Source organism: Manis javanica, chromosome 10 (assembly GCF_040802235.1).
Source record: "Manis javanica isolate MJ-LG chromosome 10, MJ_LKY, whole genome shotgun sequence".
NCBI lineage: Eukaryota > Metazoa > Chordata > Mammalia > Pholidota > Manidae > Manis > Manis javanica.
This window is the reverse complement of record NC_133165.1, coordinates 96,901,265-96,918,191: the sequence shown is the minus strand read 5'-3', so window position 1 is coordinate 96,918,191 and position 16,927 is coordinate 96,901,265. Positions and strand designations below refer to the sequence as shown.

Below are 16,927 nucleotides of genomic sequence, written 5' to 3'. Positions count from 1 at the left end.
TAATAAACCAGGGACTTTAACTCAACTTGGAATTATCTCAACCCCTAATTGGATTAAGGTGACAAGGGAGTGCTCATTCCCCTAACCTAACTGCCCGCCATAGTGAAAGTGAATCTTCTCTAGGAGAAGATAACAGCATTCAGAGACCCAAAGTGTATTTTCAAACAATGTCACTCACTCCATAAAAAAAAAAAATTCAAGAAGACAAGAAGGCAAAATGTGGGCAAAAACTGAGAGAAATAACATAAAATGGAAACAAATGCATGAGATTTCCAGATATTAGTTATCACACAGACCTCAAAAGAACTAAGATTAATATACTTAAGGGATTAAACTGTAAGATTTCAACAGTTAGAAACTGTAAAAAAAGAACCAAATGGAAATTCTAAGCTGCAAAAATGAAATAGGTGATATTAAGTACTTACCAGATTAGGTGAACAGTAAATTAGCCACAGCTAAAGAAAAAAATAGTTTCTGCTAAAATTGTTATTGGGATTTCACTATCTGTAAATCAATATGGGAAGAGTTGATATTTAATATTGAACTTTCTAATCCATTAACATTGCATGTCTCTCCATTTATTAAGTTTTACTTTCTCTCAGTAATGTTTTGTGGAATTCAGTGTACAGGTCTTGAATAACTTTTTTCAAATTTATACCTAAGTATGTCATATTTTCAGTTTTTGTCTTTTGCTACTAGAGGGCAAATTGATTTTTGTATATTAACCTATATACTGTAACGTTATTAAAACTCACTTCTTAGTTTCAGAATTTTATGTATTCCACAGAATTTTCTATAGAATTGAGTATGACATCTGTGGAGAGACTTTACTTCTTCCTTCATAATCCAGACACTTTTCTTTTTCTTGTCTAATTGTCTTGCCTAAAAACTCCAATACGATATTTATCTACTAGAAGGGGTTAGTGGACATCCTTGCCTTGTCTCTGATCTTAGTCTGTCACTAAGTGTGAGGTTAGTTGCAGGTTTTTCTCAAGATGCCTTTGTCAAAGTTGAGGGATGTTCTCTTTTATCCTTACTTTGCAGTTTTTATCAGAAATAAAAGTTGGATTTTGTCAAATGCTCTCTTTGCATTTGTCAAGATGATTATGTTTTTCCTGTTAAGTCTGTTAATATAGTCTATATTCGTTTTCTGATGCTAACCCAAATTTGCATTCTTGAGATAAAACTCACTAGGTCATATGCATTATCCTTTTTACACACCATTAGATTCAAGTTGCTAAAATTCTGTTTAGAACTTTTGCATCTGTTTGTGATGAATATTGGTTGGTAGTTCCCTTGTGATTTCAGTATTAAGGTAAGGCTGGCCTCAAAGAATGAGTTGGAAACCATTCTCTCCTATATCCTGGATACATTTGTTGAGAATTGGGGTATTTTATTCTTTAAATATTTGAAAAAATCCACAAGGGTAGTCATTTAGGTTTAGCATTTTGTCATAAGTATCTGTAGAATCTGTAGTGAAGCCACTTCTCTAATTCCTGATATTAGTAATTTGTCCTTTTTTTGAATTCTCATCAGTCTGGCTAAAGGTTTATCAGTTTTATTCATCTCAAAAGACTAGCTTTTAAGTTCTGATTTTCTTGATTGATTTTGTTTTCTATTGTATTTTCTTCTCTAATCATTTTCCCCTCATTTGCTTATTTGGGTTTCACTTGCTATTGTTTTTCTAGCTAACATGAAGCTAAAGTCATTGAGCCTTTTAAGTACTGCTTTAACAGATTTCCACAAATTTTGGTAATGTTTCATTTGCAGTCAGTTCAATATACTAGGTTTTTTTTCCTTTTTAAACTATTTGTCATTTAAAGTGATTTATCAGTATATAGCTGCGTAAAATGATTCAATTTGATAATAATGGTAACTAACAACTTACGCTTAATTATTGATAATGCTGTTTAAATCTACCACCTGTTTACTATTTGTCCCACTTATTCTTTGTTCCCCTTCTTCTTTTCCTTCCATTTTCTATGAGTAAATTTTATCACCTTTGTTGGCTTATTAGTTAAAACTATTTTTCCTTTTCGTGGTTGCTTCAGCGTTTACAGTACATTCTTATCAGAGTCTGCTTTCAGATGACAGTATACTGCTTTACAGTTGCATAAAAACCTTAGAATAGTATACTTTCATTTCCCTCCTTCCATCCTTGATAATGTCAGACATCACAGTTTACATGTTAACCACACAATACCTTGTCATTACTTTTGCTTTAAATGGTCCGTTATCTTTTATTAAGATAATTTAAAATAAGTCTTAGATTTGTTCACGTATTTACCATTTCTAATGTTCTTTCTTCTTTTGCATAGAAGCAGATTTCTATATGGTACCATTTTCCTTCTGACTAAAGTCATTCTTTAGGATTCCTTGCAGGACAAATCTGCTTGTGATGAATTATTTCAGCCTTTCTAGGTCTGAAAGAGTTTTTGTTTCATTTCCTTTTTGAAAGATATTTTTGCTGGGTATAGAATTACAAGTTGAGTTTTTTCTTCCAATACTTTAAAGTACTATGATCCACTGTCTCTGACACTCTTATCTTTGTGCCTGTGTCTTTTAACATTAGCTGCCTTAAAGTACTATGATCCACTGTCTCTGACACTCTTATCTTTGTGCCTGTGTCTTTTGACATTAGCTGCCTTAAAAATTTTCCCTTTCTCACTGGTTTTAAGGAATTTAATTATAATGTGCTTTGGTGTAGTTTTATTATTTCTTATTCTTGGTGTTCACTGAATTTCTTGGGTTTCATTTGTTTCCCTCTCTTGGGAACACTGTCCTGTATTGCCTTATATCCAATATTTGAAAACAGTTTGACATACACTGTATTTTTTAAAAATTTCAGATGGGTAGTCCAATTCCTATTATTCTATATTGACCAGAGGCAAAAGTTCAATTTCAGGTTTCCCAAATTTACCTCAATCTGTTTTTCACAATTATTTAGCTTTTAAATTCCATGATAAAAATGTTTCAAATATACACATAAACTTACTAAAATTGTTTACTTTATCCTACCTCTTTTAATAAACATGATGTGCATTTAGAGAAAAAAACAACAGGAAAATATTAATGATTTAAATACAGCATGTAGGCAAAACACTTTAATATTTTTTAAACCTGTTTGATAATGATATGCAAGGAACTTGTTACAAGTCATAATGCTTTAATAATCAGGAAAAAAATCACATTAACACCCCCTTATGCTTCAGTACAAAGGTATTCTCATAACCACACTGGGAAAAAGTAATCTTTGTTTTTATTTCTTTAAGTAATTACTGGTATGTTATACCCATTAGTAATATCCTTAAATATTTCAATCACTTTGGAAAACATAAAGTTAGTAAGCTAGCTATATATTTATTTTAGTAAATATTTTCATCTCAGAAGTCAAATTGGGCAGGAGTACTATATACAAGGTACATAGTTTAAATCTTTGGGACAGATACTACAAGAAGGTAAACAAGCCAGTAACCCTCCTAATCTTATACCACTAAAACCGAAGGTCACAGCAGGCAGATGTGCATCTCCACTACTGACAAAGAGGTGTAAATTCCTTTGACAATCTTTCTAAGTTTTACGATAAGGTCAATAATATATAAAAATATACACAGTACACAAAGAATTAGAAAATTAATGATATAAACCACAAAACTAAATAAATCCACACTTATTTGGGAGGAAAAAATGGACTAATAATGTAATATTTAGTATCTAATATGAAATTTTCAATGATTTTAAGTTGAATCATGTTGACTGAAATTTGACAGTATACTTTTGCACATTATTAATTCATGGGATAATCAGCAGATATGCAGTTCTGGTTGAGTCTTGTTTATAAACCCTTAAAAGCTTTCATAGGTAAAGTGAAGTTAGCTAAAAGAATACCAACCAGTAGAGATTTGTCAGAAGAACATACAGTAACATAAATGCAATAGATATAATGTAATCCATGCAATTCAAAACTTCAAATATTTTCTTATCAAATGTACAATACTTAACTTCATCAAGTTAACAAAATAATTACTAACCAACCTTGTTTTATTAATTAATTACTTAGAACAACAACTGCCATTTTAAAATTACTTTCCATAAAAATAGAAGTCATATCAAACTCTTTAATCCTCAAAAATCCAAAAAATTTTGGAAGGCCATTGTCAAATACATTGTTAAAAAAAGGTGATAAAAAACACATAACCTTTTTTTGCACAACTTTTTTATGAAAATATACTTAGTGTATAGCTAGAGCTTTCAGAAAATAAAGATCCTGTTGACTTTCCTATTAGGCAGATGACATGTACAGTTTTTAATATAAAAATATAAATATTTTTGACAGAGAAAATGAAATAGTGGTTGGTGTAAAATCCAGTCACCCTTACTTGGAAAAAAAAAATTTCCCCAGAGACCATGAAAACAATATTGATTGCATGTAGTTCTGTGTTGCCAAAGGCTTCCCAAATTACAAACATTAAGGTATTCACTGAAATTTCAAAAGTGGGCCCGTAGTCTTTTGTTTTCTTCTCGTAGTCTTTCAATTTCAGCCACTAAACCTTCATTCACTGAATACCTTTCCAGCAGAGAGTGCATTTCATTCTAGAAAAGGGTAAAAATGCTTTTTAAATTATTGGTATTTCATTTACTTGGCAAGCTGTTTTACATAATTTTAGCTATCATTTCTCTCATGTTCAGTTAAGTAGCTAAATGTTATTTCTTATACTTAGCCACCCTTACTATTTTGTTAATATAAATGAATGATCACTGGTGAAATTTATATATTTGGAAAGCTTGTATTTGCACATTTGGGAAGCTTTTTGCTTACTTACTGGGAAAAAAAATTACAAATAAATAGCCTTAACTATCATAGGTTGAAAAGAAGAGTGACTTGTTAAAATCTATTTTTCTTATTAAATTTCTAAAACACCCTATTTATTTAACCTTAGCAACTAGATATAACTAAGTAAAAATATATCACCCTTTAATGGACTTTTTAGATCTATAACTCTATACTAATTTAAAATAAAATATATCACACATACCAACTGCATATGAAACTGTTTAATCATCTCCACTTGCAAGTTCACAATGTCCCTATGGCATGCTTCTCTAGGGAAGAAGGTAAAATACTTGTTAGAATTATAATAATTTTACCAATTCTAGATTATTCAAGAAACTGGCAAAACTTTTCTCATTTCTTCAAATCATTGGATGTTAACAGTTAATATTACAATAATAAAAAAACCAATGTACCTAGCATTTATTTCCTATGTGTTAGGGACTGTGTCTTATACTTTAAATGTAAGGATCTTCTTCACAACTAGGTACAATTATTACCTCCATTTTATCAATGAAGTTAACTGAGCCAGAAAACAATTATAACTTGTCCAAAGTCCCACAACCAGTAAATGGTGGTGTTAGGATATAAACCAAATCTGTATACCTCCAGAACTCTCATACACTACATTCCTTAATATAGAAACTTTCATGAAGTGAAGATACTTTATTATAATGAAAATATAGATTATTACAATGAAATACAGATTATTCACTAGGTAACAGTATTTTAACTATTATCAATGTTTTAGCTTTAAAAAAATACTTACAATAGAATGGAAAGGGGCTATTTGGGTGGTAATAACAGAGGCTACTCAATAAAATGCATTTGATTTACACTTATAAAAGAATATATGAAAATTACGAAGTATGATAATAAAAGGAACACTCAGTCACCACCACAAGACTGATGAGCTAGAACATTGCCAACATCACAGAAGCTTCCTGTGTGCTCCTCTCAGATTCTATCACTTAACTCTTGGGAAAAGTCCAAGAAAGAAGTCACTACTCTCAATTTGTAGTCAATATATTTTCAACGTGCTTGGTTTTGAGCATTACAAAAAGGGTACCATATCCTATGAATTCTTGTGTAGGGTATATTTTTAAAATAATCCAGTATCATATTTCCAAGATCCATGTTCTGTAGATTGGTTAATCCATTGATTTAGACTCATATATACATTCTCCTGTCAACTGACATTTGGATTGTTTTCAAGTTTTTACTATTATAATGTTGTTATAAACAACATGTATGTATCTCCCAACCCACATATGACAATTTCTACAGATGATATGTGTTAGGGCCTGTTTTATCCAAGAGTAGTTACAGATATAGTCCAGATGTATATTGCTCAAATTTACAAAATAATGCAAATTATTTTCCAAGGTGGTAGAATCAAAGGACATGCACATCATCAGTAGAGCAGAGTTCCTACTGCTCTCCATTCACACCAAGAGTTGGTGCTGCCAGACTTTTTACAGTATTTTCCCTTCTAATGGTGTGAATAGTATCCCCTTGTATTATCAGTTCTCTGATTAATTACAGGATTGAGAATCTTTCATTATATTCACATATCATTCTTCTTCTGTGAAATGCTTGTCCATGTCTTTTAATCATTTTTTTATTGAATGTCTTTTTTCTTTCTTTCTTTCCTTCTTTCTTTATAAGAGTTCTTTTACATAATCTGATCCTTTATTGGTTCTGAGTACTGCAGATTTTTTCCTTTCACTTTGTTATGTCTTGTGATGAACAGCTCATATTAATTCTCAAATTTATTAACAATGCAGTCAAATTTACCAATCTGCTTTTATAGGTAGTGTATTTTATTTTTTATTAACATCCCTACCCTGAAGTCATATATAAATTCTCTTACAGTGCCTAAATTTTGCCCTTTACATTTGAACTTTTACTCTGAATGGAACTGATTTAATAGCATGGTATAGAGATCTATACTTTTTCTCTGTCATATACCACATTTCCATATATGCATAGGTTTCTTCCTGGTCTGTTTGATTCTTTTGAGCAGTATGTCCATCCTGGGCTAATGCTACATTATTTTACTTATAGCTTAATAATCAAGCTCATCATTGGACAAACAAGTTTCTTTCAACCTTATTCTTCTCTAGAGTGTTGTGGTTATTTCCACTCTTTGCTTTTTTCATACACATTTTAGAATTATCCCATCATGTTTTTCCAAAAAACCAGTTGGAATTTGATTGGAATTGCATTCAATCCATAGACCAATTTAGAAGAACTAACATCTTTATCATTTCTTTCCATTTACTTAAATGTTAATGCTTTCTAATAAATTTTAAATAACTATTTTCTATAAAGATCTTTATCTTTGGTTAGATTTATTCCTAAGTACTTTATTTACTCTGTTACAACCATAAGGGTATCTTTTTTCCAATGTCCTCTTCTGCTTTCAATAAATGCAAAAACTATATTAAAACAAACAAACTGAAGGCATCAGAGAACTAGTAATGCAGCCAGGATCTGATGAGTCATGGTCCTAACAAAGAAGGGAAGTTGACCAGGTAAACCCTACATTTGCCTCTTTGCAAGAAGTCTTTGATTTTTCACTATTTAAACTATGCTAGTAGTTTTATTAGGATTTGTTTTTGCTAGTGCTCTGGTTACAAAGCTGCATATTGTGAGTGGTCTGCCCCAATCCTTTTTCCTTAAGTCCCATTATTTTATTTTTTCTTTGTATTGTGGTAAGAACACACCATGAAATCTGCTCTCTTAGTAGGCTTATATATACAATAAAGTATTGTTAACTACAGGCACAATGTTGTACAGCAGATCTCTCGAACTTACTCCTTCTGTACAACGAAATGTTATACTCTTTGATTAACAACTCCCTGTTTCCCCTTTTCCTTAACCTCTAACACTTCTAATTCTGCTCTTTGCTTCCATGGGTTTGGCTATTTTGGATATTTCACGTAAGTGGAACCTTGCAGTATTTGTCTTTCTATGACTGGCTTATCCCTTAGCATTATATCCTCCATGTTCATCCACAGTGTTGCATATTATAAGATTTTCTTCTTTAATGCTGAATAGTATTCCATTATATGCATAAGCCACATTTTAAAATCTGGTCCTGTTATTTTCAACACACAGTTTTAATGAATATGAAGTTTTTTTAGGAATGTTAAACTGTGCCTTTAAGAAGTGATGGTCACTTGATAAAAGGGCTAAGAAAAATACAAGGATTGAGGCTATCAGGCAGAGAGGCAGGGAAATAATGCCCAAAGATGAGGAATAAATCACAAAATAAGTACTTCCTAACACAAAGCACATTGAGCCAAACAAAGTTAAGAGGAAGGGAACAGGAGGAGATGGACACTGATAGGTGGTTTGCAGCCTTCAGCTGTGTTCATGTACTTTGTTTTGGCTGCTGTTACATGAACCAACAATATTTCTTCATCCTATCATCACCACTGCTCTATTCCCCAAGCTCAAATGAATTAATTCACATTAAAGAAACACACATCATGGCAGGACATACTGTGCCTATCCCAACTAAACTCTGAGGCCTGTGTAGGCAGAACACTCACCTTTGTAGCCTTAATATCTGGCAAATAGACTAGGCATACTGTAAATGTTCAAATGATGATTTTTTTATAGTGTATTAACATTTAAAAATATATTTTCAAACAATTTTAGCATTAAAAAGACACATGCACCAACAAAAAAATGCACACCTCCTTCAACATTCCTGCTCATGATAATCCAAATCTGAGATAGAATACGAACTATTGATCAGAATAGACAAAAAAGAGAAAAAAACAGATAATTTTAATAATTGAAAATAGCTTCCAAAATATATTGAGATGGTAAGTTAATGGAAGCAGCACTCTAAAATACAATTCTTACAGTGTTCAAAACTCAAAGGATGAGAAGACAAGTATAGATCTAGGCAAGAATTTTTTAAAATTCAGTATTGCGTTCTGATGTTTCCTACCTGAAAATATTCTGAATTTCTTTAAAAAAAATCTTTCTTTACACATTACTGCCCACACCATATTTAACAGGTGATCTATAAATACTGTACATATAAGAATCCCATTCAAGCTTATCAGAATTTGTCCACATTTTGGTGATTAAAAAAGTCCACAATGGCAAGCCCACCTGCTAGGCTGTCCTGCCAAGTTATCTAGTAATTGCCCTCAGGAAATGTGCCTTTTCCTAGCTGATAACCAATAAGTTCAGTACAGCAAGAACAATAAAAGCTCATCATGTTTTCTATGGTTTTATGGAGCCCAGAACCTAGGCATAAGTAGCAACGACAGTATTACTTGGAGTTCTGGTATTACACCTAATAAAAAAATGCAGTTAAAGTCTAGGTAGAAAGAGTAATTTTTCAATTACTACCTAAAGTCATCCAATGTTTCCTGTATCATGTTCTGAATAAAATGGATTTGAACAGATGTCAATGGTGCATTTGGCCGATTATTTCCGATGGTATCAACTATTTTTTCTGATAGTGAACTAGCAACTTCAGCAGTGACACAGGATGCTATCTTTGGATCTGAAATAAAAAATGGAGAAAATATTAATAGTCAACTTGGACTAAGAGACATCAAACATTTCTAAATAAGATTTGGCATGAGGAAACTTGAAAACTGGTAAAGAACAGTGTTTCTGTGACATTTAGAAAAATTCACTGTCTGGAATACAAATCTTAGAAACTTTCCATGACATTATTTCTAATGTTCATTCATCTATATATATAAACTGCCAACTGTCTAATGTAATAACCTATGACAGAGGGATTAATCTTGAAGAATCTCTGAACCATCTCCTCTTATAAAAGATGAATGTGACAAGCTGCACCACAAACTAGATAAACCAAGACTATTAAAAATAAACAAAAGGAATATAGCAGTAAAGTAGTGCTACAGGCAAAGCCCTAGAGTTTAAGCTAATGCAATATATATCCACAGAAACCTTGAAGTACAGATATCTGAGTAAAAGCCTTGCTTCTATACAAAGATAAAGATAACTCTCATAGCTGAACCTAATATCCTTTTAAATATGTTCAAGTTTTTCGGATCTGTGGCATGACTCTACAGATAGACTTTAACATGGGCAGGGGACAAAACTCCAGGTAGATAGTGACCCATTTTAAAAGGATCCTACACTACATTCCTGTATGTACTGTATTAGATCAAGATGTTTACATATCAGATTGAAAATGATATTCACACCAAAAGAGTATCAAAACAACGTGGATGAATTTAACCATTCATATACATTCAATTGTGTTCTAGTAAGATAGCCACACCAGGAAGTGCCATAAATTCCAAACTCCTTGAACTTTTTTAGTCTATGATCACTCTATTTATTTATCCTTTTCAAGTTAAGTAGTGGGAGTTTTCAACTTAACACTTTCACACATCAGGAAGTTTCATGTACTTACTTGGAGTTGAGGATCCATTGACTGGGGGTTCATACAGTAACTGGGCTTCAGGTTCTTTCTCTGGCTTTTCAAACTTCTCAGGACTTCTTGTTTGGTTAGATGATGAAGAGGTACTTAGATTTCCAGTTTCAGCACCGGATATCAACTTTGCAAACTTTATGTTTAAAATAAACAATTAATACATAAATTCTGGTTTCACTTGTATTATCCATATAATTTGTACCTATTTTTCTCTTTTTTCCAATACATACAGTCAGGGAAATGAAGAATAGGAATAGATATAGAAGGGAAAAGAAATTGCTGGGACTATGGCAAAATAAATCAAGTTTCCAATCAAAAACAATTTCAGTGATAACGTGATGAGGAAAAGCTCATTTAGTGAGCATCTGCTATTGAATATCATTTAAAATGGTAATCACAGGTTAAAAAAAAAAACCCTCAAACTCCCATGTGGTAACTACTCAAATACTTGAAAAATACATCAAAAGACATTTTTGTACGTCTAAAATATCTTTCCAATATCATTAAAATTTTTTTTAATTAACAGACATACTGTACAACAGACTCAGTCTCCCTAGTATTATACGATCATTTTAAACTTACATAACAAATTAATTTCTCTCTTGGATACTGTATTATAACAGAAGGGAGTGATGATGAATCACATTCTTAGCACCACTGACTTAAGATAAATGACTCGACCACCAAGTTGGTGTTTTCTGGCACAACAGAAGTACATTCTCAAAGAGCTGAGGTACAAAATATTCTTACACAGACAGTTGAGACAAGTATCTTGTCTTAGAAAAAAACAGTATAACATCTTCTGTTACCTCCGACATATCCAAAGACAGACTTCAAAAGTATGATGTAGTTTTTAAGATGTGACATCAAGATTTAAGAATATTTTTCTACCTAGTAACTATCAGCTCTGTCAATAACTAGGACATATCCACTGCAAGCTGCCTGTTTCCTAGTGATGGGCTTCATTATGCTTCCTAGTGATAAACACACAGTGAGTTCAGTATCATTTTTCAGGCAGAAAGATACCTGCTTGAAAGAGTCTTTAGGTTCCTGTTTTCCCAGATACATTTTCTTAGATTCAGCTGTCAGATCATGATTTTGATTTTCTTCCTTCCCTGGAGATCCCATGAAGACATTAAGAGGACTAGAATGTAATACTGAAGTGCTTGAAGCTACTGGATTTTTTCTTGGAGGCAACACTGAGTTCAATTGTGGTAGAAAGTCAAGGCCTGAAAATGAAGAGAAAAATACTGCATATGCAAATGTTCCCAATCTTGAATATTTAAGAAAAGCACTTTACACAATAAGTTAATGTGGTAGAAAGCCATCACATTTAGATTTAGAAGACAGGTTCATTTGCTGGCTCTACCCCTTACTCGATATGTATTCCTGGGCAAAAATAAAACTCTATGACTGTTTCTTGATCTTTATATATGTGAATGATGATACCCACCTTCCTGAGTAGTGAGACTTAAAAGAGGTATTATAGGTAAAAATACTTTGAAAACTGCAAAACCCAATGGACATTTTAGTCAATATCAAACTGAGAAATGTTAATTTGGTCTGTGTCTGTGGTATATCTTGACAAGCAGCCTCTAAGATGGCTCCTTCTGGCCTGGATCCATGTCCTCGGGTAATGCTCTCCCTTAGCATGTGAACTGGATCTAATAGCTTCCTTCTAACAAAGAGAATATAGTCAAAGTGGTGGGATGTCACTTCCAAGATTAGGTTACACACATGCTGTGGTCCATCTTGAGTGCCTTCTTTCACTCTTACTCAACAGCCCTGAGGGAAGACAGGTGCCATATTGTCACCTGCCCTGTGAAGAGGTCCACAAGGGAAAGAGCTGAGACCTTTGGCCAATAGCCACACAAGTGAGCTTGGAAGCAGATCCTTGCCTAGGAAAGCTCTGAGATGATGGCAGCCCTGTGGACATAGTGATTGAAGCTTGAGGAGAGACATGGAGCCAAAGACTCCCAGCTAAGCCATGCTTGGATTCTTAACCCACAATTAGAAGGTGATAAGTGTTTGTTCTTTTAAGCTTCAAAATGTTGGGGTAATTTGTTACACAGCAACAGATAATACAGTATCACTTTTAACTCTTTCATAAAAATACTTCTCAATAGTTCTTACCATTTCCTTTGCCTATGGACTCATCGCCTCCCTTGTTAACTACAGCATCTATAATAAAATTAGAAAGTCCAATTAAAAAAACTGTGAAAAAGACGCCATAGCAACTCAGACTTCCTATTCATTCCCCAACAAGTTCAGAGACTAACAATTTTAAGAAGGAAAATCTGAGTGAAGTTAAAGCTAGTACCCACACAAACTTGCCTTTTCAATCTTTAAACTTCATGTGCATAGCAGTAGGTATGAAAAGATAATTCCACGATATAGAGTCATTTAATGAGATGGCGAAGCACTGGAGCAGATTCTAAAGATCTGAAATCCTGTTCTGCCTACACCACTTAACAGCTTTAAGACCTTGGACAAGCCTTTAATACAATTAAGCTTCAGTTTCTGCATTTATACAATGGAGATAATGCCCTCATCATCTCCTAAGATTGTTTTGATGATCAACTGAAATGATATTAAAGTATTTCACAAGCAATAAAATGTTATAAAAAATGTAAAGTTTTATTAATATTTATTTCAATGGTAAAATATGTATAAGAATATTTCAATACTGTATAATTATTCATTTACCAATTAACAACCAAAAATAATCTAACTCCATTTTATAGGATTAATACAAAAATGGGCAAGTCATAAATATTCAGAAGAAATTCAAATGGACAGTAAATTGTCATATATGATGCCATATTAGTAGGACTCCCATCACACATCCATCCATGTGCTTACATGTATATATACCTAGTAACTGCACAACACACATGTATTTCAGAAGATATTAGTTTTCTCTTAACAAAAACTGAAGCATTAGTATTTAAAAGATGAAGGAATTGAGGCACAAGGAGATTAAACCTTTTAACTAAGTAGAGTTGCATCCTTGGGATTAAAACACAAATCTTGTGACAATGAAAATCAGCACTATATTTAGCATTTTTTTTTCTTATTAATAATATGAAACTTAAATAAATCAAGGGCATATGGCTCAAATTCTAATCATATTTTTAAAAAATAGCAAAAGTAATTAAAGGGGAATATTCATTTTCCTTAAAAATCATTAAAGAGGATTTCATTTATAACTCAAACACTTCAAATGGCCCCTTCCTACATTCTTCAATTTATTCCAGGGGTTCTCATAAACCAAGTACCCCAACTAACCTCACAAACCTATCTCAACCGTGGCCCAGCCACTTTTCCTTCTTTGCCCACATTTTTCCCCCCTTACTCTTTAACTATGTAGTCTGACCTCTTTGCATCTTTAAAGAAAGGAATCCTTCCTCTTTGATTAGATGGAAATAGGGGAATTTGACCTGGCAATTTAAGAAGTCATTTTCAGGCTGGAGTAAGGCAGAGGATACTCAATAATTCTGTACCATCATATAGGTATTTATTCTTTCTGATTACAAAATTAACTGTAGAAATTTGGACAAGAGATCATTTTCAAGTAGAAAAATGAAATTTAATAAGACAATGAGTAGATTCAACAATTTAAACATCCTGCTATTGTTGACATTTAGATTCACTCCAGTTTTTCACTATTACAAATAAACAGTAAACATTCAAATCTCTGTGGGCTTCTCTGAATATTTTCTTAGGTAAATTTATAAAAATGGAATTAACAGGCCAAAAAGTATGAATATTTAAGTCTGCCAAATTACCCTCTAGAAATTTACCCATATTGTTGATGATACTGCAGTTAGCAGTGAGACTACCCTATTAAGGAAACAAAGCCAAATGACGTGCCTAGTTCATATACTGTGAACAACAATGATATGCAATATAATGTTTCCATTTATCAAGCTGGCCAAGTTTTTTGTGTTTTTTTTTTCTTTTTAATGGCAACATTTACTTAAAATGGTGTGTGTGCATGTAGTTTCACACATAGCATAAAAGATGAGGCAATCCATTACCTAGCTGTATTTCTCCATGAAATAATTTAATAAATACAAATTAAATACTAATGATCAAAGATAAGTAAGATAGTTTTGCCTATCTTTTTTTTTAAGTAAGATAGTTTTGCCTATCTTGGATATAAAAATACCCAAGATTTTAGGAAGATTTATTTAGAAGTAGATACAAGTAAAAGATTGCTTATAGAGGCAAAACTTCCTTTAAGAAATGTCTGTGGAAATTAAAATGCTAACTTGAGAGCTATTTGCTTAAATCCCATGTACAAATTACCAGCATATATTTTGGAATGGTAACTAACATTTGAAATAGCAGGGCAAAGGAAAAGATACCACCCCAGGCATGAGAAAATTAGCAAACTGTCATGAATAGAGTTAGACTAAAGCTATTAGCTGCACCTTTCAGCGAGAAAAAAAAAAAGTTAATGACTCCCAGCAAGAGAACATGATCCTCTAATCTGAACACTTACCATCTCTGATAGGTGAGAACATGTCACCTAAACTACTCTTTCCAGTATCATCAAAGCTGAAGAAATCCTGTTTTTTTCCACTGTCTGTTTCTTTAGATAAAACATCTGTGTTTATGCTTCGAGGCAAACCTTACAGGAATTAGATATAAAAATAAGTGTTATTACATCTAAATAACTTACCATCAGAAGATAAGTTCTAAAAATGAATGCATTATTCATATTATTCATACTACAACTGTGAACATCAGGAAAAGAAAGCAGAATATAATAGCTCAGTTAACCATCATTTTCATGGGATGAAGGCCTCCTCAACAGCAAATAACATTTATTCATATAATACCACCTTATTTTAGCTATTTTCATGGAATTTTTCTAAAATAATTTGTATACTTTGCTTTCCTCTTAAAGTATAGTGAACACAACTTACTTTCTATACTGACTCACTCTTATCAACAACAAATGATTTTTAAAAGGTCTGTAAGGTATAGCACAATGCCTAATATACAGAAGTGTTCAAATAATGTTAGTTCCTTTCCCAATTTGAAGTAAATGGATTTCTTTTCTCCCACTTCTGTCCTTGCCTTCACTAACAGTGGAAGCTTAACTTTGCTGTCAGCATTACCGACCTCAAATGACTTCACTAACCTCCCAATAGTTTACTAAGAGGACAGAAACCAGAATACTAAACTTATGAAGAACAGTATAGTAGACAACAAAAAGAAGGAATGCAGCAGTTTATTTTTCCGTCAGTACATAATACATGGCTTTAGGGCAGGGAATTTTAAAAGGAAATGGGCAGGCTCATTTTTGGGTTAAGGATTGAATTTTAGAGATTCAACAGTTTTGATGAAATTCTTGCATTTGAGTTGGTAGCATATTAATGTATTACATTTTAAAATAAATGAATGTATTTATAATATATAATATATTTTAAATAAAGTGTTTTATTTGCCATCTTGGTCCCAAATTAAAATCAAAAAGCCTAGGATTAAAAACAAAGAACAGCCTATATAACCAAAAATATCCAGGCCTAGATAATGAAACAAATTTTTCTAGTAACACCTGATAGAAAGTTAAAGTACAATTAAACAATTGTGTATCACCATCATTAAAGAATGTTTACACCAAGAGTTAAACTGTTTTAAAGAAGAAATCTTCTCTTCTTTTTCTAAGGCCCTTAAGATGTTTGCAGGTATAAATCTAGCCTCTGGAACTTTAGGTAACATAAGTTTAGTATCATTTGAAAAGAGTGCTAAAGCCTGATTTTTCATGTCCTAGATGGCTGTTTCCTACTGAAAATTAGCACTAGAAACAAGACTGCAGAGGTTCTTTTCAATAACTTAATCAAGAACCCTTCAGCAAGAGCAACATGAAATTTTTTCAACTTTAGATTTATTTTACATGAAGCTTAAAATAATAGTAACAGTAAAGATGATGACAGTAACAACAATATTAATAACAGCATAATTTACTGAGTGCCTACTGTGTACAAGGCACATTTAATACATTTTCTCTGTTCTTCACAATAACTATAAAAGTTAAATATTTATCTGTGGAAGAGAAAAATGAGATAGAGTGGTGAAGAAGACCGAACAAAGTCATCCTGGTAGGAATAAAAATCCTGGGATTAAGCCTAATGTTTCTCAATGTTTCAAAGCAGAGAAAGAGAGAGAGAGAGAGAGTGTGTATTTCAAAGAGAGAAAATGATGAAGCAAATGTGGAAAATTTACAAAATAGTAAATCTTCTAAAGGATATACTAGAGCTTGAGGTCTTTGCAACCTTAACTTTTCTGTAAGTTTTCAATTACTTCAAAATAAAATAAACAAAAATTTGTATTTGTGCATACAGAGCAAGCATTTTGCCAGAAATTTTGCTAATCAGTCAAGATCAGCCAAGAGTTATCAGTGACCCTGCAGACCCTAGTCTTCCATTTTCAATTAACACTGTCACTGTTAACAAGAGCTTCCTTATTAAAAGCTAGCTGAATAACAGTAAGACTTCAGAAAGTTTACAGTAAATGAAGAGAATTCTTATTTCATTTAATTTTTTAAAATTATTAATAAAATTAATATAATAATCTCTGAACATAATGACAATTTTTATAACAGTTAATCCAATGTCTTAGCCTAAACATTTCTCAAA

The 16,927-nt window shown here is 32.3% G+C and overlaps 1 protein-coding gene across 5 annotated transcripts in view; it reads right to left on the bottom strand.

Moving 5' to 3' along the window:
• Positions 1 to 3,091: 3,091 nt before the first annotated feature.
• NEDD1 (NEDD1 gamma-tubulin ring complex targeting factor) overlaps positions 3,092 to 16,927 on the bottom strand; it is a 37,387-nt gene continuing 23,551 nt past the window's right edge. For all 5 annotated transcript variants that reach the window (XM_037023097.2, XM_037023099.2, XM_037023098.2 and 2 more), the window contains 7 exons: positions 14,785 to 14,913; positions 12,411 to 12,458; positions 11,304 to 11,506; positions 10,257 to 10,410; positions 9,209 to 9,365; positions 5,037 to 5,103; positions 3,092 to 4,593 (listed from right to left, as the gene is read on the bottom strand). In XM_037023097.2, the coding sequence (XP_036878992.1) occupies positions 4,489 to 4,593; positions 5,037 to 5,103; positions 9,209 to 9,365; positions 10,257 to 10,410; positions 11,304 to 11,506; positions 12,411 to 12,458; positions 14,785 to 14,913 (863 nt within the window). In that variant the 3' untranslated portion in view covers positions 3,092 to 4,488. The remainder of the gene's footprint in view (positions 4,594 to 5,036; positions 5,104 to 9,208; positions 9,366 to 10,256; positions 10,411 to 11,303; positions 11,507 to 12,410; positions 12,459 to 14,784; positions 14,914 to 16,927) is intronic.